This window comes from Armigeres subalbatus, chromosome 2 (genome assembly GCF_024139115.2).
Source record: "Armigeres subalbatus isolate Guangzhou_Male chromosome 2, GZ_Asu_2, whole genome shotgun sequence".
NCBI lineage: Eukaryota > Metazoa > Arthropoda > Insecta > Diptera > Culicidae > Armigeres > Armigeres subalbatus.
Genome location: NC_085140.1, coordinates 231117770 through 231142602, shown reverse-complemented (window position 1 = coordinate 231142602; position 24833 = coordinate 231117770). Strand labels below are relative to the sequence as shown.

The 24833-nt window shown below is 36.5% G+C and overlaps 1 protein-coding gene and 1 long non-coding RNA gene across 5 annotated transcripts in view; both read right to left on the bottom strand.

Annotated features, from left to right (window-relative positions):
* The window catches only part of LOC134211874 (pleckstrin homology domain-containing family F member 1 homolog), a 28452-nt gene extending 21399 nt beyond the window's left edge, over nucleotides 1-7053 (bottom strand). For 2 of the 3 annotated variants that reach the window (XR_009979124.1, XM_062689231.1), the window contains exons 1-6: nucleotides 6896-7053; nucleotides 4367-4633; nucleotides 4177-4302; nucleotides 4013-4119; nucleotides 3808-3945; nucleotides 3634-3738 (exon numbers count right to left, since the gene is read on the bottom strand). Coding sequence is in view for 1 of the 3 variants with exons in the window: in XM_062689231.1 (XP_062545215.1) it covers nucleotides 3634-3738; nucleotides 3808-3945; nucleotides 4013-4119; nucleotides 4177-4302; nucleotides 4367-4633; nucleotides 6896-6911 (759 nt within the window). In the remaining 2 variants the exon portion in view is untranslated. Of the gene's footprint in view, nucleotides 1-3633; nucleotides 3739-3807; nucleotides 3946-4012; nucleotides 4120-4176; nucleotides 4303-4366; nucleotides 4634-6146; nucleotides 6498-6895 lie in introns of those variants that run through there. The other variant, XR_009979126.1, reaches the window with a different exon arrangement.
* Nucleotides 7054-16420: 9367 nt separating this feature from the next.
* LOC134216004 (uncharacterized) lies at nucleotides 16421-18890 on the bottom strand. 2 transcript variants are annotated; one of them, XR_009980428.1, is made up of 4 exons: nucleotides 18521-18890; nucleotides 18119-18458; nucleotides 17913-18058; nucleotides 16421-17642 (listed from the first exon to the last, which is right to left on the bottom strand). It is a non-coding gene; the product is annotated as an uncharacterized LOC134216004 (long non-coding RNA). The 2 variants fall into 2 exon arrangements; XR_009980429.1 differs by having other exon boundaries at nucleotides 18525-18890.
* Nucleotides 18891-24833: the final 5943 nt, after the last annotated feature.

Below are 24833 nucleotides of genomic sequence, written 5' to 3'. Positions count from 1 at the left end.
TTTTTCCATTTATCTGGAAAGTATGCCAATTGAAAACATTTGTTAAATAAATTAACCAAAAAGGATAAAGAGCTCTCAGGAAGTTTTTTGATAAGTATGTAGAAAATACCATCATCACCCGGGGCTTTCATATTTTTTAATTTTCTAGTAATAGATCTCACTTCATCAAAATTAGTTCCCAACAAAGGGTCAAAAACATTCTCTTGATTGAGAATGTCTTCGAAGCTGCGTGTAACCTGATCCTCAGTTGAACTAGTGAGACCTAGACTTAAATTATGGGCACTCTCGAACTGCTGAGCAAGTTTTTGAGCCTTTTCGCCATTTGTTAATAACTAATCATCAGTTAATTAGATACTATTGAGTCGTATATCCGGTCGAGTATGGCAAAAGTTTAGTTAGTAGCGGATCTAAATAACATCACTACATCGCTACACTCTTGTTGAAGTTCTTGAATGAGACCCTCCGTCGGAGGAAATTTTTATAGTTGTACAGTTTTACATTTATTGGAACGTCCCATACCTTGAACAGTTCAATCCATTTAATGCCAAAAAGAGACAATTCCGGTACTGTTGGCACAAAACATCTTCCTTTTTTACAGTTCTGTTTAAAGAAACGCTGCACTTCAATTCACGAATAAGTTCAACCACTTCGCCACATTAATGGTACCATCTTACCATTTTCCGGAGTACCATTTTCCTACAGGTGAACTTAGTTTAACGTAAACATCTTCAGCAATGATGGTGATGTCTGAAGCACAGTCGAGCTGAAGTTTAATTGGCACTCCGTCAATATCCACTGTGACATACTTTCGTCTATCCGATAGTTCTACTTGATTGACAGTAAACACCTCCTGTGCTTGGAAGTTTTGCTCGTTTATCTTTCTGCTTTTTGACCGGTTTCTCAAAACAGCCGCAATAATCCTCTTTATGACAAATCGTCTTAAACATGTGGCATAAATGATTAGAAAAGAAACAGTGCTTCGAATAGTGCATCTCTCCACATATCCAACAAGGTGATCTCGGAACGTCATCAGGTTCATTGAAATGAATTTTGATGGATTTGTACAAGTTATAGCGCATACTGCATACTCCGGCATTCTTGCAACATGCCCTGACCATCGTACCCTTCCGGCTTTAGCTACCTTGTGGATACTCGGTTCGCCGTAGAGGTGGGCGAGCTCATCGTTCATTCTTCGCCGCCACACACCGTCTTCTTGCACACCGCCAAAGATAGTCCTAAGCACCCGACTCTCGAATACTCCGAGCGCTCACAAGTCCATGTTTCAGGTCCGTAGAGGACTACCGGTCCTCTTAGCGTCCGCAGACCGTTATGACCGCAATTTCTTCTGGACCCCGTAGTAGGTGCAACTTCCATAGATGACGCGCCTTCGTATTTCACAACTAACATTGTTATCAGCCGTTAGCAAGGATCCAAGATGGATTAATTCCTCGGCCACCTCGAAAGTATCCCCGTCTATTGTAACACTGCTTCCCAGGCGGGCCCTGTCGCACACGTACATAAGGCATTTGAATTGATCGTTAAGCTTGAATTCTTCGCATTTTTGATTACAGGTCCTGCGGTGATTATAGAATGAAGCCAGAAATCGGCCATTTTGTAAACCACGTGCTTTTCCAATATTTTTTTCAAGAGCACGAGATGAAAGAACCATAACGCGTATGCGGCTGAAATAATGGTAGATCGTTTGCTTAGTTATGCTGAACAATCATGATTTGAGTTTCGGCACTGTACGAAAACTATTACGCCAGATTTGGGCTTTTGGAAATGTATGCAGATAAACGTGTGGTGAATTTGAAATTCACCACGGGCTTCATTCTATAATCACCTTAAGTGTAAAAGTCATCACTGGAGTGCTTCGATAGCTGTAGCTGTCTTCATGGAACAAGTCTTCATACTTTGAGAACCAAGCTGCAAGTCTTACGCCGTACATGAATTCTGTGATTCCACTGGACAGAGACTCGATAATAATCCCCTAATTGTTCCCCATCTGGGTCGAAAACATGGGTTGTGGACTTGATGAGCTTCCATTGTCTTGACCGGCGGATGATTGATTTTCCATGAGTTTATCAAGAATTTGTTGTTGATTCTAAAGAGTATCCAGAAGCGATTTTTGAAACTCTGGATTCATCTTGAAATTAAAAATCTTTGAATTTCCGCAATCCTCATTGCCAAAACTGTTACCATATGGGACAGTCAGAGATCTGGACTGTGGTAAAAACAAGAATGCTCTTTATTTTTAGTGTTTAAGTTACATAGATTGGTATGATGTTGTAGGTTTAGGTTTGGCATGCTAAAACATTGAATAAAAATCCAAGTCATTTTAGGCCTGCTGGTAATTTGAATCGCTAATAATTTAGATATTGATCTCCCAACATGGTCATTTTGTTTTGAAACCGAGCTTGTCTTTATACTTTTTTCCACCAGTGTATGTAACAGTCTTTCTTTATGCTAGTTAACAATCAAACAATGTTCATTAGTTTAAAAAAACGTCTATCGTTTATACATAAAATCAAGATGATAGCAACGAATTATCAAAGATTGTTAAGTTGCTTAAAATTGAACATGACTGCCCATACTCAACTGTTTTGTTTGCAATCGCATCGGAAAAATGCTGCCGATAGACGAAAGTCTCCATACAACTCGATTAGATTTCTCACAACATTCGTAAAATTAGTCACTAATGTTGGATTAATATAAAATATGTATTGCATAAAAAGGTATGTTACAGAAGATGGATCATGCATTTTTCTTTAGGTATTCATAAGCTGCAATGAAATGCTATTAGCATTTGCTGGGAGATTTCCATGGTCTAAGGAACCTTCCGAAGCGTAGGTAACATGTTGGTTTTCGTCATCACTTCACAGTCAAGCATACTGGTCTCAATATCTTTTCCGGTGTACTTCTGACAAGGCCGGATTGTTCCTCAATTGAAAATGGTGCCATTGGTGAATCAGTGGAATTTACATGCAAATGGCTTTAAGGACGTCACAGATTTAACAAAAAACTAAATTCTGTCCGAACCATCGATCTTCAAAGGCCTGTGAGCAGTTTGTGTTCGTGAAGTTTGAGTGCTGCGCCGTCTAGAACTCACTTGTCCAAACACATCTGATTTAGAATAAGCTGACATGTTTTCACTGTTTTCAGGTCCGTGATTTTGATTGCAATGTGTTTTAAGTGTATCGTCTGTTTCTAATGTTGTCTCGTACTTCGTATCAATTAGTTTTTAATTTGAAATGTTTTAAATTTTTCACGAGCTTACCAAAATCGGTGCCTTATACTTTGCCATGGAGTGTTTTGTTGTTTCTTACTAACGCACGTCTTATTACGTTTATCTCTCGAATTCATCAATTAGATGTCTGTTCTATGTGATAATAACAATGGATTATCGACAACATACTAATTAAGCTACAAGTTTACCAATAAATAGCACGTTCAATTTTGGACTCGAAAAGATTATAACTTTCAATTAACATATTAACCATTTACGTGGTGATCAGAAACAACCCAGTCAGGTACGCTTTCCAAGCAGTAAAAAGTGAATTTTTGAAATGCTGACTTGTTTTCTTGTAATGTAGCTAAATGAAATAAAAATCAAACATTTGATTTTGCACATACCTGATCATGTGATTCTTTCGGTTCTTCTTCATCGTCCGAATCATCATCACCAGAGCTTTCTGGGGACGTAACAGGCTTGTTGTTATTGGCGTTTAATCCCTTGTTCTATTATTACGAAAAAAATTATATGCATAACATGAAATGAATTGTAAAGCATATTCATATTGTTTTTACCTCCTCCCTTTTCATAGAGCTAAGGTTATCGAAGCAGTCCAAACAAACGCGCAACGGTTTGCTGCTCTGTCCTGGTAGAAGGAATTTCTTCGAAGAACATGGCCCACAGACCACAGCACCGCAATTTCGACAGTGATGCTAAAATAGATATAATATATGATATTTTATTCAAAGGCAGCATTGCATTCTCCGATGATAAGGTTACCCTTCGAATCAGCATTGTGAATTGAGTTTTCTTGCAATGCATGCATATGTTTGCTTCACTATCGGGCACCCAAACGGCTGCGTGGTTTTCCACCGGTTTTTTACCACCTAAGAAAAGAGATTTATTCAGTATTTACCAAACTGGTTTCAAGAAAAAAATATTACTTTTTCGTAACAAATCTTCGATGCATTTATTTATATGTGCCATCCATTCTTGTTTTTCCGTTTGTGTAGCTGCATAGACGGCAAACGATTTCGTAGCGGTTCGTATTAGCCAGCCGTTCCTGTACTCTGAAAACGAACATTTCTAGTTAGTTTTTATTACACTGCCTAGTTTGGCCGCACAAAAACTCACGTCCATTATCTTCGAGGGCTTGCAGTTGTACCTCTTCCAGCGGTATCAGATGTTGTTTGTTATATTTCTTTTTGCCGATAACTATGTTCCCGTAGACCAGGATGTCATTGAATAGGAAAAATTGTCGCGCCTTGGGACGTTTGCGACACATCTTCGTTAGAACGCCTTCTCCTACCAGCACTCGGCCTGGAACATACAATGGTTGCCCTGAGCTGCCAAAACAGCTCTCTACCATTTGTATTCGACGGGCATTAGCCTCGCTGTTAACTGAAATAAGAAAGCGATGGTATTAGATGTTTTTAAAAATTTGTATTAAAATATTTTTATTGATTCAATTAGTGAGAACATTATCATTCTCGTGCGGTAACTAAGAGTCAAACTTCTAGACTCGATTCATTGCTATTATTTTTGAACGCGATAACGAACTGTGTCAATTATGTTTAACAACAAAACATTTTTTGTCAAAAAGAAATAGTCGCATACGCATACGCACAGATATTTCTCAATTCGTCAAACTCTTGGGTAACGACAAGTATTTATAGGGTTTTATATCAAGCATAGGTTTAAAATTCAATGATAGAAATATTATTTTGCCAAAACTCCATAGTGATCGTGAGTGCTTACTAAAAAAATTGCGGCACCGTCAGGGATACCTATCTTCTATTTTTTTATGGAAGTAGTATTTGAAATAATATGCTTCCGGTACGGTACAACCTAGAGTTTGAGGAAAATAACCCTACTATTTAAGGCTTTCTTGTTCTATTGCTAATGTTTTAGTATCTATACTGTTTCAATTTCATTGAAAAAAATATATAATAAAGATAAATGCTATACATTTCGTCTTCACTATAGCATGAAGAAGCAATCATTAAGATTTTTTGTTGTGATTTCTATGCCGGAACAAATATTGTTTTCTTCTTTTGTCACCCTCTCGATTCTTTGTGCATATTTGCATGTATTTATATAAATTAAAATTTGAAATAATCACAAATCAACACCACTGGAGAAAAAATAAAGAATCATAAAAAAATACTCCGGTATATTTCTTGAATGATATGATTTTCAGAATAATTTTGGAAACTGCAATGCGTTTTTATAACTTAAACTAACCCCCATGGCACGGTACAGTATGTAAGGATAATTATTTAAAATGCTTCGGACCAACAACTCATGCCATTACTTTCACCATTTCACGTTTTCCAACTTAGATTCGTCTATAAGGCTTAATCTCCATTGAGATAGTTGATTCAAAAGTATAAGATTGCTTATGTAGTTCCTGTTCGCCTGATTACCATCTAGGTTACTTCGACCTGGCAGCCATAGTACCGGTACTACAAGTGTCAAACCGATGTTGGTGATGGAACCAAACATGCACTACAACAGGATGCATAAGTTATGGCCAAATGAAGCTTGATGAAGCATAATTTGGCAAAATAATTTAAACGACTACAGCGCCACTAGCGTTCTAGTACTTATGCTTCTACTATTGAGATCTAAGTGAAAATATACATTCGTTAAAATTCAACGGTGTCAAAAATGCCAATTAACAAATCCAACGCATAAGTTTGCACAAGGTTGTGATCCAATGAATTGCGACTTTATTATAAATGGTTCATCCAATGTACAGCAGCTAGCTTTCTCAGTACACTGAAGCATTTACCTAATTGCAAACTACATGAATTAGACAAGCCAAGATCGTAGGACACTTGAGCTTCATCTGCTTTTTTATTCACAGATAATGGAAAACGTTGAATTATACCCTAATAAAAATACAGCTCACCGTTTTTAGCAAGAACTCAGAACATGACTCATGCTTAGGTCCTTGATAAGAGAAGTTGCTTATTTGTGTGCTGCCATTCGCTACCGCCAATAAAGGCTTACAAGGAAGTAACTGCGGCAACAGTTTACTACGATGATAATGATGATAGGATAAGAAAGAGCATGAACTTCGCACGTATGCGTAAGCAAAGATAGTCACGAACTTCGCAATGTTTGTCGGTTTCCTCGCAATTACTTTTCCAATCATTTATAATTGCTCTTTCTGTGGACAATATCCATACAACTGATGGTTTTGAATAATTTTCATATTACTATTGTTGAGGTATTTTTTTTATACATCTTTTTTTAAATATCGAGCTCCAAGACGAAATGGACGGTTCATAGTAGACATTACTTATTCCTGCGGTTCAGGTCACAGGTCCAAGCTGGACATTGTTTACACCACCACAGCGCTCTTCCGATAGTTTCGTGATAGTCCGATCCATGTCTACTTTTCGCAAGGTTGCATATCTTTTCGTCTGAATCATCAAGACAGTTGTGACGACGAACGAGCTATTGCCAGCCAGTGTTGACACTTCGAACTGGAAGGAATTCACTTTTTAAACGCCTTTTTTGCTCGATTTTGAGTTCCCTCATTATTTTCATTGATTCACTTTAAATATTCGCACTTCAATATTTCATTTGGACTACAATTTTGTTAAACCTAGCACCGCAAAGATCGAGGAAAACAACATAATTTTTGGAACTCACCCAGTTTGTCCACCATTTTCACAGTATTTTACACTTTTGACTTTCTCTTTTGCGTTCGCATCCCGCTCCACTCAATCAAAAGGGCGAATTCGCTTTGTTGTTTGCAGACAAATGACAACTGGACGGATGCTTCTCAAGCAGGGTAGCCAGCTTTGATTTATTTATTTTTTATATATCGAATCGATATTATCGATGTAAAAGATATTTTAGTTACATTAGGCTTTCAGCGATCGTGTACGTACACGCACGTTTCACTTACACTTTTACTCGGTTTGTTTGCAACCACGAGCAGCTGTCACGGCAAAATCAAATGGGATTGTTTGCAACCACGAACCTGCGTTCGTGTTGGTGAGAAATGTCGGCGAGACCCTAATTAGCTACATCCATAGCACAGAGAAACAGACGTCTCACTCAGCACATGTTCCATCGTTCACCTTTTTAACGGTTAATTTAGTTTCATGTAGGTGGTCAATCGGCCACCGATGGCGCTTCCATCGATTTTGCTTGTGTTTGACGTTTGCGCACTACCGCCATCTGGTTGCCGCTTGACCACACACAATGATTTTAGCATTGGGCGATAATGTTTTCGTGACGATGATTTTGATTGCATTTTGATCTAAGTGAGACGTCTGTTTCTCTGTGTCCATAGGATTTGACAGCTTGGTACCCAACATGTTCCGGACAGCAGAACAAAGGGAACCGAAGCGACAATCTTTATCTAGTAACCACAGAGAACAGACATGGATGTTCGAACAAAATTTCGTTAAAAACGTGTGTAAAGATTTAAATCGTAGCTCAGCGCCGCCAACGCAGGCTGCCCGACATAAAAACTTAATTCCACTAATGCTACGTTTTGACAGGGCAAGTGAGTTGAACAACTCAGTTGAATTCAATTGACTTGCCAAAAGTTGAACATGCTCAACTTTCTTTTCGTTCAAGTGAATTGAATTAAGATGTTTACACGTTCCATTCGCGTGTGATTCAAGAGACTTGCTCAATTCACTTGCCTTGCCTAAACGTAGCATAAGTGATGGCATTGGCATACACTTCATAAACAATGAACTAACTGTAGTCTGTTGATGAAATCACACAATTAATAAATAAATAAATAAATGAAGTGCTGCCACCTAGGAGCGAGCCTAAGAGCAATTCGGAATGAGCATTAGCGCTAAAAAGTAAAACACGGCAAATTTTAACCATATTTATTTCATTAGCACACTAGCACCGCGCAACGGGGGCATAACGACATACTTTAAAATTACCAGTACAAACTTTTACACAAGCACGCGAATGAAGATGAACGTCTGTTCTCTGTGTAGTAACTAAAATATCTTTAAAAGATATTGTGGCACTTATCGCCAGTTATCGATGTGCTTCTGTAACCCAACAAACAACGACAAGCTACAAATAAGCATCTAGGTTGAATTATTGTTTATTTGTGATCTTTGTAGTTGAATAAAATGGATGCTGAATAATTCGCTAGACAGATTTCATTTCAGCATTTAATCTAACTAATATTCGACATGGCCTATTTATTTGTTTACTACCTTTATTTGAAGTCGAACCACAGATAACAGACGTTCATCTTCATTCGCGTGGTTGTGTAAAAGTTTGTACTGGTCATTTTTAAGTATGTCGTTATGCCTGCGTTGCGCGGTGCTAGTGTGCTGATGGATTTGGTTAAAAATTGCCGTGTTTTGTTTTTTAGCGCTAGTGTTCATTCCGAATTGCTCCTAGGCTCGCTCCTAGATGGCAGCACTACATTGTTTATGTAGTGTATGCTAACGCCATCGCTTAGTGAGGTTGTGTTTTTATGTCGGGCAGCCTGCGTTGGCGGCGCTGAGGTGCGATTTAAATCTTTACACACCTTTTAAACGAAATTTTGTTCGAGCATCCATGTCTGTTCTCTGTGGTCGAACTTACGTTTTCGTTCTTTCACATTTCAGCACATTTAGGAAGTTTAACAATGTGCTGAACTAATGATTTTTAAAGTTCTCTGTTCGACTATGATGTGATGCTCTGAAAGGGTGGTCGAAATGGGTTTGAATCGTAAGTTAATAAGCAAGCATTATAGTACGTTCAGATTATGAGCTATATCACTTGATATAACGAATCTTGACATGAGATGCCATATGCATTATTTCCAGTGAAAACTAGATGTACAAACACTGACGTCAAGATGCTCTATATCAAGTGCACACTTAAAATAAATCGCCGAATTCGGTAAAATTTTACCGAAATCTCAACAGCAGAACTGTTCGGTAAATAATTTAACTGATTTTCGGTGATTTTGACAGTTGAGCAATAGAAAAAATTACAAAAAATCTGTAAAATGAATTACCGAACAGTTCAGCTGTTGAGATTTCGGTAAAATTTACCGAATACGGTGAAATACGTTAAGTGTGTGATATAGCTCATAATCTGAACGTACTATTAGACATCCTTCTTAACCTTTGTCCTTCTTAACCATTGGATTTCACATTTATCTGATCTATCGCACAGTGGGAAAAAACATGCTTTATCAGTTTGAGAGAAAATCTGGATTCTAGATCTGGAAAATTTGATTTATAGGAAAATAATTATTTGTTTTCAAGATATTCGTGATGTTCGTTTATAAACGTTTATAAAATTATATATATTCGTGATTTATTAAGCTGTCGAAGATTATAACGAACAAAACTTCTGGAGCAATGAAAAAAAATCATGCATTCATGCGGAACTAAATTTACCAAAAGCCGGCTTAACGCCGTTGAATAACATCGGAAAATTATTGAATCTTTGGTGTGTGGAATCCCAATATTATCGCATGGATGTTGATCTTTATTGCGGCGAAATTGGAATAATCTTAGCATTTGACAATCACATCGCAACCATTTATCAAGAGATTCTGAGGAAGGTCAAATAAACATTAATTTTATTTTCATAAATTCATAAATAGCATTGAGGACGGATTCTATTTTATCGTTTATCGACATTATTTTTACGTATTTTTCCTAGTGTGCGATGGTTATGACTGGCTGAACAATGGTTGAAATAAAAATCTTGTACAGTTATTAACAAACTGTAGTTTGACAGATCGACTTATTGAATAAGAGTCCAATTATGATTCATATTCAGCAATAAGATTATTTATGTTATGCATTGAGTGAGCCATATCTAACAAATCAAGGATGGCGCGGATGGCAACGTTACCGGCGGATGATCAAATGACAGCAGTTCGAGATCCGATTTAGGAAAATTTTAAAATGATTATAAAATGATAATTTTAAAATGAAAATAGCAATTACTTCAAAATACGTCCATTGGAGATCTTGATGATGTGTTATACCTGCTATGCGTTATTATTTTCGAAGAATTCGCATGTAGCTGAATTGAGGCTTAGTTAAAATGCTTATTAAAGGTTTAACAAAACAGTTAATAAAGTTGTTTTTCAAAACAAGATGTTGTCGTTGTATAACTTCGCCAAAATTGTGTGAACAAAGCTTGAACAGAAGTTGTGCTAAGAAATAGTACAGACATAATTCAACATAGCGCTGAATTAAATCATCACACTAATGTTAGTTCAACTAGTGAATGTTTGTTGGGAATAGTACGTTCAGATTATGAGCTATATCACTTGATATAGAGCGTCTTGACATCAGTGTTTGTACATCTAGTTTTCACTGGAAATAATGCATATGGCGTCTCATGTCAAGATTTGCTATATCAAGTGATTGTAGCTCATAATCTGAACGTACTATAAAGGCACAGACTAACAGACGTAACAGCTTGAAATTTTTTTTGAAAATTCATCGCCCAACTCCTCTACCGCACCATCTTGCGAGCATGTTACACGAAAGAATGTCGTATGACATAGGGCAGTGCATAGGTTCATTATTTGACGTTTGAGCGGTGTCGAAATTCATTTTGAATGAACTCGATGTAAAAAAAGAGTGTTCATTTTTAGTAAACAGCGCACCGCTCAAACGTCATTGTGTTCATTCGATGTAGGGATCCTACATTCAGAGATATGCGAAAGCGGCCATCTTGAGCCAATCGAGCATTGAGAACTGTCACAATCTGAGCCAAATGAACATTGTTATTGTTGCGGGTTGAAAGGTATTGCGATTTTAATGAGAAAGATTTTACGAAAAGTTTTGTCGAATAAACAATTTGTTTTACATTGGCAAGTTGAAGTAGTCTTGTTTATGCATGGTACTTTGTTCATTTGTATTGCACTTTTATTTTAGTCATAATGCACTGTTAGACGTTAGATAACGAAATTTGAAAATACCATTATGCGCAAATCATGTTCGAGCTCCAACATTTTGCGCCACGGCAAGTGCTGGCAGCGTTTGTTTACGAAAGTAACAGCGTTGCTAAATTGTCTCGAAAAGTATTTGCACATCTCTTAATATAGGATCCCTAATTCGATGCACCTCCCCATTATCATCAGAAGGCGCTGGAGTGAAATGTCAAACTCGAAGGATTACGACGGTAGCGCCTCTAGTTGTGAAAGGCGCAATCAATCGAATTCAAATTGATCGTTGAAGCACAGAGAACAGACGTTCATCTTCATTCGCGTACTTGTGTAAAAGTTTGTACTGGTAATTTTAAAGTACACTGAAAATAGTCTACACGTCAGTGCTGCTGGTTTTACACATGAATCCTCACTAGTTGAGAAACATGTGATAGTAACGTGTAAAACCAGTCTCAAATGTCAAAACATAAAACTATTGATAGATATGAACTGCATAATGAATACAAGTGCAAAACACGTTGAAATTCAAAGAGTTGCTTATGGAAATCTATAGCATTCGTAGCGCTTCACACCTGTAGGCTTTGTGTTTTTTTTCGAAATCGTTCATTTTTGTCTTCAATTAGTGAAAAATATATCATCATATTATTAACGTCTGTAATAAAACAAGATTATTACATTGTAGTTTTTTATTGATATTATCTCTGGTGATCAGTATCTGCAACACAAAAACATGATTCCTTTGCGTTGCTCCACAATACCGTTGATGATGTCTGCGATTTTGTAATTTGTTTGCGAATCACAAATAATCATGCTTTCATGCATTTGGATAATAATATGCTCATTATTAAGTTGATCAATTCAATACTGCGTTACACACTGGATGGTCCTTCATAATATTAATATTTGCGGAAGCCCCTGTGAAATTAATTGAAATATGAAATATGAAACGAATCCGAAGAAAGAAAATTACTTAATTATAAATAAACTTACCTTTTCGTTTATTCGCAATCGCAAAACAAATTTACAGATAAGTATCCTGTTTTTCCTTCCGCGTATATTTTTGTTTTTTTTTTTAATTTAGAATCGGTGGAATTTTGAAATTTTCTATATATATCTATGAATAAGAAGTCTTCTGCTGCCGAGCGCCATTTTAATACCCATTCAAATCGATCTCAATGACATCGATGTTCAAAACACGTTAAATTCTACAGTTCTGTGTAGTGGTATCAAATTACTAAAGTTTATTATAATTCCAACGTGGATTGCTAGTGAAATTGTAGGTTGAGAATACACGTTCGATCCACATGAACAAGAACATTAAAAACGCGTGTAGATTATTTTCAGTGTATGTCGTTATGCCCCCGTTGCGCGGTGCTAGGTGCTAATGAAATATGGTTAAAATTTGCCGTGTTTTACGTTTTAGCGCTAATGCTCATTCCGAATTGCTCTTAGGCTCGCTCCTAGGTGGCAGCACTACGTTGTTTATGAAGTGTATGCCAAAGCCATCACTTAGTGGAATTGAGTTTTTATGTCGGGCAGCCTGCGTTGGTGGCGCTGAGCTGCGATTTAAATCTTTACACACGTTTTTAACGAAATTTTGTTCGAACATCCATGTCTGTTCTCTGTGCTAAAACGAATCGATTAGGGAAAAATCTTGCAAATCGGTCAATCCGTTCGCGAGTTGAATCGTCAGGAAGGAAATCTCAACTCATTTTAATTATAATAGAGATTTTGTGGAAAAAAATATTTATTTTGTGAAAATTTTTGTAAATTGTTTATTGCTAATACAGATTTATTTGTGAACATTTTGTATTTTTTCGTGGAAAAATATTTCTGATTTCTTTATGGAAAATTCTTATTTTATAATTGCAATTTTTACTTTACAAGTGCTAATTTATTATTGTTTTGTGGAAAATTTTAACTGTTTATGGATATTTTAAATTATTTATGGAAATTCTGTATTTATTTAATACTCATACCCTGATTTCTTTATTGGCAATTTCCTATTTTATTATGGAAAATTTTCTTTATTATACAGATTTTCAGTCCAGAGCTGGCTCATCTCTCAAAATTTCGAATTCTTCATTGAAATTTTATTTTGATATCGACTCGTGGACAGGGCTGTGCAATGTCAGGATACTCTTTGTACATTCAAAGAAAACTTAAAATGATACTCTTTCTATATAGCTAACCATCATTGCACAAAGAGCGTCCAAGACAACCAAATGGAACGACGCTCGTGCTGATGAAGAACATGCGAAAATGTGCCTTTCCGCTGCACAAGATATTGCGTTCTATGCTTTGCATTAATTTTCACACGATTAGCTTTATATGTGTGCACGGCCCAATGGCAATACAACTGCAAATTGATGGTGATGAGTATCTTTTCGAAGGCAAGTGAAATGATGGTCCGGTATCGTGCCACTCTTTCATATTTTTGAGAATGATGGAAGAAGCATATCCGATCATTTCAATAGGCATGTCACAATAAACAGCTTTGTGCCACTATGATGGTTTAGGAGAGTGTGGAATGCAGAAGAATAAGCGTGTCTATATCAGGGTGTTAAAAGGTGTTGATGGTGATGGTGCACAGCACTGCTCGTGGAAGCCAATGATGCCATACGCCATACTAAAAACACAGACAAACAGACGTAACAGCTTGAACATTTTGCTGAAAAATCCATCGCCAAACTCCTCTATAACCACCTTGCGAGTATGTTACACGAATCAATGTTTCGTATGACATTGTCACCAGAAGGCGCTGGAGTAAAATGTCAAACTCGAAGAATTATGACGCTAGCGTCTCTAGTTGTGAAAGGCAGAATCAATCAAATTCAAATTGATCGTTGAAACCATGGTCGATGGTAATCTCTCTAGTGTTACGTCTGTTTGTCTGTGCTAAAAATATTGTCTACACTCAGAAATAAATTTATACCAAATAGATTAAAAGTCATGCTAAATGGCTATTCGCCTGGTTGACCCCAAACTCGTATTTTATCCAACAATACCTGGATAGTATAACTTTAAAATATTGTGATTTAGTATAAGTCAGCTTTATAGCATTTTAGTTTATTTTAAATCTGATTCAAAATTTTCAGGTTATGTTGATTTGTTTTCATTATTTCACTTTCCTAATGGTGTAAATAAAAGTCTAAACAAATATATTTTCATTTTTATTAAATAGTTTACAAATCGTAAATATACAATAAATAAAGCATGAAGGTATATACCATCAAAACATTTTCCGGCACAAAGCACTATCTTCCCTCCGTTAGGAACACATATCGGTCAGAATCAACATCGCTATTTTTGCACTTCTGAAAGCCGTTTCCTATTTTGCGAAGTCCTCCCGCAGTTTTAGCTCGAGTTTCAGTCCACACAAATTCACTGCTTTAATTACTGAAATTTTCTTACAGAGCTATTTCACCACAAGGGAAACGACACAAGTTTTTTCAAGCCGAAAAATCCCAAAGAAGACTGCATATTCCGCAAAACGACGGCATATTTTTGCGGATTTTGGCGTCTTTTCCGGGATTCTTCGCTTGGAAAAACTGGTGACGTCCTGCTTGTTTTCCACAATGAATTATCAACACCACCATCACCATCACCATCACCACCATCTCTTGACGAGCACACTTATGTTCTTATTTTGCGATACTGCAGACGAGGCATCTCCTCCGGTGAGATGATCGTTTTCGATCATTTCTGGTCATTTTTAATTTCCACTGGATTGCGTTCAAGTCGAGGTTCAAGTTTCCAGTTTCAAGTCCAGCGTGCAAAAACTTTCACTATCCGTTTGTATGTCGTCGAATGGCGAGTCTACGGGGTCGACAAAGAGGAACAACCATTAAAATAAACAATATTACACAGATAATCCCAGTTTCTTACATTTGTTCATATACTTTATTTATAAATTAATTATTTGACCGAAAAATGCGGCAACTGGATCGGAATACACCAAGCGCGAAAATAGAATATCAACAGACAGAATACAAAAGCAAAATAGGTTTGCGTTATTCTGCCATAGTATAAATTTTAATTATAAATTGTATACATTTTTATACTAAGCGCTTATAATCTTAAAATATAATAAATTAGATTAATTTTAAACCTTTCATAGATTAGTTATATTTCTGAGTGTAGGTTACTCATGGTTCTTTCGAATAATTTTCCAAGGAACTTCTATTCCACATCTCGAATATGCTTCAGTCAATGGTCTTTTCATAAGCGACTCATAGAGGAATGAATGTATTATAGACCAATTATTATTTTGGAGTTCGGATCATTCCTCGGATCATTCGATTTATCCAATTAACCAACTTATGAATGATGTGTTATATAATATCCCAGTAGGTCCATTGGGTTGATATAACTTCAATGATTATTTATACAACACGCAGAAAAATTTACGTTAAAAACAAACATATTCTAGCTAAATCCAAACATAAACTCAGTTTGTTCTGGCATCAAAAATAAATATGTTTGGATCAAACATATTGTTGCATTTGAAGAAAAGATATTTTAGTTACTAGATAAAGATTGTCGCTTCGGTTCCCTTTGTTCTGCTGTCCGGAACATGTTGGGTACCAAGCTGTCAAATCGTATGGATTTTCCTTCTTTGACATTTAGCCACAGATAACAGACGTTCATCTTCATTCGCGTGGTTGTGTAAAAGTTTGTACTGGTCATTTTTAAGTATGTCGTTATGCCTCCGTTGCGCGGTGCTAGTGTGCTGATGGATTTGGTTAAAAATTGCCGTGTTTTGTTTTTTAGCGCTAGTGTTCATTCCGAATTGCTCCTAGGCTCGCTCCTAGATGGCAGCACTACATTGTTTATGTAGTGTATGCTAACGCCATCGCTTAGTGAGGTTGTGTTTTTATGTCGGGCAGCCTGCGTTGGCGGCGCTGAGGTGCGATTTAAATCTTTACACACCTTTTAAACGAAATTTTGTTCGAGCATCCATGTCTGTTCTCTGTGATTTAGCTCTCCTACACTGTCGAAAAAAACCTTTCGAAGTTTATAAACTTACCTTATGAAATTTAGCCACAAGAAGATTGATTGAAAATCATAAGGTTTCCTATTGAACTGGATGAACCCGAATGAATTATACCCATAATGAAGCATATGTTTTTCATAAAGTTGCTTTTAGATTTTCATTGATAAACCTTATGAAATTCGAACAGTATGAGTTATGAAATACTTATTTACTAAGTATGAAAATGTTTTAGATTTATTTTATATAATAATAAAATTTTAAATAAAAAACAATGGCATGATATGGATTTTATTAAATGATTATATCTTTATTCGAAGCATTTAAAGGAATCACATATTTAGACTGAGAGCTGAGGAATTTTATAATGATAATCAGGATTCTAGAAGTTAATATCGTCTCCAGAAAATCTAACGGAACGGAACTTTGAGGTATTGTCTTTATACCTATCTGGATGAAACCATATGCCTATCAGCAGCAAACTGGGCCATGTTCAATGCCTTGTTGACTTTTTTTTTCCAAAATCACTCTATATGGGGCAATATGGACAGACATACCTGCACAGAGTAACATATTCGGCACTAATATGCGAACAAGCTCAAATTTCAGTTGCCGAATACAAGAACATAATCATCTATGATTCATTACGGATAAATTACAATACCGTATCACTGCCATTGGAACAGAGAAAATTACTGTAGACCAATGAAATGTGTCTGTGCAAACGGTGAAGAGTGGCAAATCGGTTAGGTCCGCTGTTGTAAGCCGCACATCAATCTCATTTTTTATAGTATACACTAAACTGTTGTAGGAACATCATATTCATCCATATTACGACACTTTTCCCAAAAAACGTTTAGGATGGGCGACCCATATACTACCCCAAATGGCGACCTATTTTGCCCTATGTATAGTCGGGAACACATTAAAAATTAAAAATAAATCAAAACAATACATTTTCAAGAGTGCATTCCAACAATTTCCAAACGCATGCTTCATCATTCATCGACATAATATGAAAGGTAATATATGGTAACACTACATTTGAATGATGATTTTTTGAGCTGTTCAGCGCATTTCGGAACGATTTTCTTAGGTGGCCCATATTGCCTTGGTCACTTTAGTGTGCCGAAACTTTTCACAGGCGAAAAACTGCAAGATATACTGGCCACGCAAATCTCTTCATCGCAAAGCCGGTATTCCGGGTATTCCAAAGAACATGTCCACTTAATTCAAGCTATATCGTTTGTGTCGATTTATCGCAAGTGCAATGCAATGGATCTAGGGAAAGAATGCTGAAGCAGCTGAAAGAGCAAGGACATCGTTGACACAACTAATCATTAATCCCAAAGCAAATGCCGAATGCTGTCCTTCACAAGCAGCTAAACAAACTGAAGGAACTAGTTTTCCAGGAATTGTGGCAGCTAAATTTTCCATCTTCCAGGAAGGTTCTCAATTTCGGGTCACAAAGCTTCAGCTACAGCAAACTACCATAGCAGCATCATGTAATTTAACTAAAAAGGATAAGAAATAATGCAGTTAATGATATATAAAATTATATGTATTACGTTTGTAATTTATTACGTTACATTGCTTAGTGCTTAGGGGCCGTACACTAATTACGTAAGCATTTTTTCTGGGGTTTTCAACCCCCGTCCCCCCATGTAAGATTTTTCCCATACAAATCATTTTTTATTTATATGGAACGTAAGAAAATGACAGACCCCCCCTCCCCCATAAGTGAGTACGTAATTAGTGTACGACCTTACCGATATTTTCTGTACCTTCTTGATTTCCTGGTTGATGATTTTAACGTCCGAGACGTTATTCTTAATGGACACATTGTTCGACGACGAAGCTTTAGCTTTTCTGTAGTTTCGAAAGATTACTAAGTAACGCTAATTTTTTCTTCTTCAATTTCATTTCCTTCCTATAATTAAATAGAAGCTTGTTATAATTCTACATTTAAAGAAAAACCTCTGAATCTTACCTATTTTGTTGTATCCGTTCATCGTATTGGACCTGTTGATCTGCTTAAACGGTTTTTTTCTGAAACCGGAAGTCCTTTTCCGAGTCATCTGTCCGGACCTCCTCCTCTTCACATACTTTATAAATACTAGGAATAGGCTAATGATGCGGGTGGCTGAACTTCGGTGTCGTAAGCTACCACGGAGACAACACTTTAAGTTGCAACTGATGCGTCTTTAATAATCTTCAGCAACTGATCGCCCACTACCTACGTTTGTGGTGAAATGGTTGAATCGATTTGATAACACCATTCCAAATATTTGACCATTCCCTATAGTGTTGATGCGCTTTGTTTTTTTTTGCTAAAACATGAGAAAGGGAGATTCAAGCTGAATTCGTGGTGATTTAAAACATATTTACCTACTTACAGAGTGATGGCCTAGTGATGGCATGGTAAAACATCGGTCCGGCAATGGAGAACGACAAGGCCGATGGAGCCGAAGTGATGCATTCCTAATCATATGAAAAGTAGGTGAGCGCTGGACGTATTTTCGACAGCGTAAGTCCTTCCCAGAAACTTTCGAAATGGACCAGTATCCAGTGTCTTGTGTCACTTTCACGGTCGATTGCACACCACTCAACAACCAGCGGAAGTAAACTGGATTCACCTTTCATAATCCGGTACCGTTCCGTACGACCAATGAAAATGCACGCTAACAACAAACAAACGGCTTGCCCAAACACAATATCCTCCGGACTGGAAGTGAGAGATGAGCTCACTGAGAACATTGATTCCATTCGATTCTGATGTCTACACTGCAGTGAAGGTTTTTATTCCTGCATGTGCGTTGTCAGTCTGATGAGTAATTCACTGTACAGCATTCCTGGAGACAGCGAGCACCATCTCAATGTTTGCTTAGCAATTGACATCCGAAAAGAATATTATACATGTTCGCCGGATTTCCGCTACCTACTAAACGGGTAACGTAGGCGATTCTTTTGAGAACTGCGCATATGATATACCTAGCTCCAATTTTTCTGCAGGATTTCATTCTTCCTGGAAATATAATCGGTGGAGTCGGTTGTCTGCGGCGTTTGAATCCGTTTCTTTCGAGATAAAGATCGATGGGTTCAGATATATCTGATGAGCTTTTGGACAGCTTCTGCAATTATAGTCAGCATAGTTGAGGAGACACTATTGCCAGGTTTTAGAAAATGTTTCCGCGATTGAGGCGGCACAGGTGCATTATTGGCCATGAACGCTGTGAAAGGATATGTATGATAAACATATTGACATTTTTTAAATATATTTCTAGTAATACCTTTTGTACCTTTTTCCATAAGACCTTTTCCGGCGATATTTTACTGGATTATTAAAATTAGAATCATTCGGCTAGGGCTCAAGAGTTTTCTGTAAAATTGTTCCTTTGGATGAAAAAATCAAGTTCGATGCGCGCGATAATTTGTTTGACAACTGCCAAAATGAACGTTGAAATGAACAAGGTTTGTTCATAAGAATGCCTTATTAATATTTTACATAAGAAAAAGTTACTAATTTCATAAGGCAGCCTTATGATCTCCATTGATGCCTTATGAAATGAAAATAAAATGAATTCATAAGGTTTCATAAGGCAACGCTTATGAAAATCGAAATGTTTTTTCCGCCAGTGTATCCTCGCCAGCAAAAGATGTTCCGGACAGCGACAATCTTTATCTGGTAACTAAAATATCTTTTTATTTGAAGCGAACGAAAACTTTTTTTGATTCAAATGTGCGTTTCAAGTTGTTTCAACCAGCTAAATGTTTGAAGCAAACATGGATAGATGGATATTATTGTTTTGGTTCGACCACTCATATTTTCTTATCAATTCTACCACTTTTCATATTCTGGTAGCATTTCACTACCAGATTTCACAATTCCAAACGTTCATATTTCTTTTACTTACCTTTCTGTACCTGTAAAACATCCTTATCATCAATTTGGAAGCAAGAAAACATATGCTTCAACTCTTCCTCCTGCTCCTTTGCTGACTTCCGATCGGTTCCGATCCGAACTCGAGTTTATGTTTATTTTTGCAAGAGCGAGCGAGGGGCTGCCCACTAGTGTATGTATAAAACAAACAGGGATTTAATTTGGATTGAAAAATAAATATTAGGGATCCTATATTAAGAGATGTGCAAATACTTTTCGAGACAATTTAGCAACGCTGTTACTTTCGTAAACAAACGCTGCCAGCACTTGCCGTGGCGCAAAATGTTGGAGCTCGAACATGATTTGCGCATAATGGTATTTTCAAATTTCGTTATCTAACGTCTAACAGTGCATTATGACTAAAATAAAAGTGCAATACAAATGAACAAAGTACCATGCATAAACAAGACTACTTCAACTTGCCAATGTAAAACAAATTGTTTATTCGACAAAACTTTTCGTAAAATCTTTTTCATTAAAATCGCAATACCTTTCAACCCGCAACAATAACAATGTTCATTTGGCTCAGATTGTGACAGTTCTCAATGCTCGATTGGCTCAAGATGGCCGCTTTCGCATATCTCTGAATGTAGGATCCCTAATAAATATGTTTGATTCAAACATATTACCATTTTGGAAATAAACATGTATATTTTTGAAGCAAATGTATGCAATTTGTATCCGTGAAGCTACTACAGACTTTTTAGGTTATACAAAACGTCCTGGAAGTCGTAATGTTTGAACTACTTAATCATTCAAGTCCGTGAACCCAGTGCTTCTAAGGCCACACAAAAAAAAGTTTGCGAACAAACCTCATAGTCATTGTGCAACTCGATGTTGACTCAAGATAATTTTGGGTACCTTGTCTCTTGGATCTCATGTCAATGGAAATTAGGATCATATGCTTATTTCATCGGATTGGGTATATACCGATGATGAGGACATTGCAAATGTATTGATTGATCTGGTAGATATCGTGAGCTGAACTTGAGAACGTTTTGGATTACCTTGAGCATATTGTATTTCTGAATATTAATTACTGGCTTAACGTTCAGGATCACCCACACACAAATCTCCCAAATTGAGGGGAACGTGCCTCCTGAGCCGACGTTCTGATACCTGAACGTTCAGGATCACCCAGGTGTTCAGAATGAATCAAACATTTCAACTTCTTTTGCATGCTCTTAGAATAGAAATCTTCCCAAGGTTTCGGATATCTGAGTTTTCAGGGTCAGTCAAATTTGAGCTCCCATATTTTTTCTGTAAAGCCAATATCTAGATGAACAATTTTGCTGAAGAAAATGGTGGCCTAGCTCTCTTTTGTGATTTTATAGATAATCTAAAACGCTGGGCATATATGACCCGTCCGTTCTGAAAGGGTTGAGATTTGTTTTGGAATTCGATTTCAATCGTTATTATAACACTATTTTTTAACTTAGATTGTTTTAGAAATTGGAGTGTTTTTTTTTCTGGAACACTGCCACTTTTTCCATATCGCAGGAATCTCCTTAGTTCTAAGACCCTTTTATGAGTTTAAAAAGCATTTAATTTAGAATTTCATGTTGATTTTTCAAATGCAAGCTTCTCAATGACATAACCTTTTTCATACGCACTACTAGAATTTTGTGCATGTAGAATATTTAGGTACATTATTAAATTTTTCGATCAATTATCCTAATTGTTCAATATCATAAAAACTAAGCTTCTTAAGCCTAAATTATTGCCTACATTTATTGCTTGAATTCGTTTTAAATTCCAAGATCTTCTGAATTTAAAAAAAAAATATTCGGAGTCTCCACGGAAAAATCTTTAGAATTTCAACGACATTTCTTTTTCGAAATTCTGTGGAAGAGTTCCGAAAAATGTTCGGTAGAAATTTTTACGATGAAAATTCCAAATTCAAATTAGAAATAAAATTTCAGCTGACTTTTTTTTACAGAATCTGTAAAGATTTTTTTCAAAATCCTAGGCAACTTTAATGAATCTGCAAAGGAAATTCTTCTAAATTTCCAATGGATTTTTTTTTTCATTTTCCAAAAGAAATTCCTAGAAATTTTTAATGTTTTTTTTAATTTCCAAAAGTAATTATTCGGAATATGCCAAAATAATTCAGATGGAAATTCTTAAGATTTTCCAGTAGAAAATCGTTCATTTGAAACACCAATAATGAATGTCCATAGGAAATTCCGATGTTTTCACAAGTGGAAATAACGAAAGAATTGTACTTTTGTTGTACTTGTAAATGTTGTACTTTTGAAGTATTTCCAGTAGGAATTCCTTAAAAAATAAAATCAATTTTTTTAAGATTTACTGATAGGTAGTTTTCTGTAAAAATTCCTTAAAATTTCTAAATCATTTCCTGTGCATTTAAAGCAATATTTAGCTGAACCTACGAAGAAATTAAAATGACTTCCCGAAGAAGAATGAACTACCGATTAAATTTTTTAAGAATTTATGGTGCAAATTCAAAAAACATAAACCTTGAGAAACCTTGTGGGCCCTCCTTAGCCGTGCGGTAAAACGCGCGGCTACAAAGCAAGATCATGCTGAGGGTGGCTGGGTTCGATTCCCGGTGCCGGTCTAGACAATTTTCGGATTGGAAATTGTCTCGACTTCCCTGGGCATAAAAGTATCATCGTGTTAGCCTCATGATATACAAATGCAAAAATGGTAACTTGGCTTAGAAACCTCGCAGTTAATAACTGTGGAAGTGCTTAATGAACACTAAGCTGCGAGGCGGCTCGGTCCCAGTGTCCCAGTGTGGGGATGTAATGCCAATAAGAAGAAAAAGAAGAAGAAGAAAACACATTTATTTTTTGAAAATCCAAAGAATTTTTTGATGATAATCCATAGACTCTTCCGTTAAAATTCCGAATAATTCCTCGAATAAAAAAAATACTTGGAAAATTAAAAAAAAAAAATGATAGAATTCAAAATATTCCAAAAAATTTTCATTTCGAAATTCCAAATTTGACAAAAAATCCAAAAACAAAAAATCAACGAAAATATCAGTGTTTCACGTGGTATTGGCTGTTTAATATCTTTTGGAAATTCAGAAGAATAAGAAAATTATTTTGAGCTTTTTAGTGGAATGTCTTCACTTGTCCTAAGACGAGTTTATACCATCCCATTGAATTCCACCACTTAATTGTATCTTGACAGATACGTATTTCGACCTCAACAGTAAGGCCGTCTTCAGTGTCTCGTACTTCGTAGTCAAGTCAAGTCGTAGTCGAGTCAAGTACGAGACACTGAAGACGGCCTTACTGTTGAGGTCGAAATACGTATCTGTCAAGATACAATTAAGTGGTGGAATTCAATGGGATGGTATAAACTCGTCTTAGGACAAGTGAATTCAGAAGAATTTTTCTTGAAAAATTTAGAAGTCTTCTTCTTCTATGGCTCCACATCCCAACTGGAAGTTGGTCTACTTTTCAACTTAGTATATTCTATTAGCATTTCCTCAGCTATGAATTGAAAGCTTTTATATACTAGCCATTGCACGATTAAACATCTTGTGTAGCAAGTACGATGGATACACTATACCTAGGGTGTCGAGAATGTTTCACACCGGAAAACATCCTAGACAGGAACGAGAATCGAATCTCCGGATTGGCAGTCCTACGCCTTTGCTCACAAGGCTAACTGGAGACTGAACATTTTGAAGTGTACTCCTTAAAATGTTCGATGTTTGGAAATGAAAGAATTTTTTGTGAAGATTCGGAAGAACTTGTCGAAGAAATTCATTAAAATGTAAAAAAAATATGAAGAAAAAAAATCCACCGAAAATTATATGTATTTCTCACGGGACTGCTTTGAATTTTCAGATAGAATTGACATGGATTTTTTTCGGAATTTTAAAGAATTTTTTCCGGAATTTACACTGGAGATGTTTTGTTTTTTCATTAACAATTTGTAGCAAAATCTCCAACCAAAATTTTTCAGAGAAAATTGTTCAAAATCATTCGGAATGCCAGGACTGTATCAAGATTGTATGAATTAATGTCAACGTTTTTACAGGAAATTTTTTTACTGGATTTTTCCTGAATATCCACAAGAAATTCTTTTGATGTTTTTTTCTTGGATTATTGTAAAAACATGAACATTTTTCAAAATTGTAGCTGCAGTCCGCTGATGCAAAAGTGTCGGCGACGTGATGCAAAAAAACATCTACGGCGGTGGCGTGGCGCCATTTTTCCTTTCTATTTTTTGTGGAAATTGACGATACGTGGGCCCTAGGATGCGCTTTGCGTTTAATGATTTGTATTTTTTACACCACTACGCTATTGTAATTCACCAAAAGCTTTTCGTGTAAAAAAAACCACGTTGGTCGAGAGCAGCAACCCCCTCCCATCCCCCCATGTGGCTTATCGTGGTCATTTTCCAAACCCATCTCCCTTCATATATCACCACGTGGTTTCTGGACGGCCCCTAGAATAGTCCGATTGTGATAAAACCTAGATCATCGGATGCGGACACTTTTCTAGTATTGTCCACAACTATAGATTGGCCCTTGATCACCGGAGATGTTTCGGGTTTCCCGAGGATATGTTGAAAATGATTTATGTTTCTCCATAATTTAAAACTAATATGCCGACTATAGATAGTGGAATATATAGATGAGCGAAGATAAATCCTCTGTCTCCAAACGAACTGTCAAACGTGTCTCCAAACGAGCATGACGTCATGATTTCAATGGAAACGTTAAGGGCTGTGACGTCATATGCGCGTGTGCACGGGCAAAAAAATCGACTCAGTCATGCTT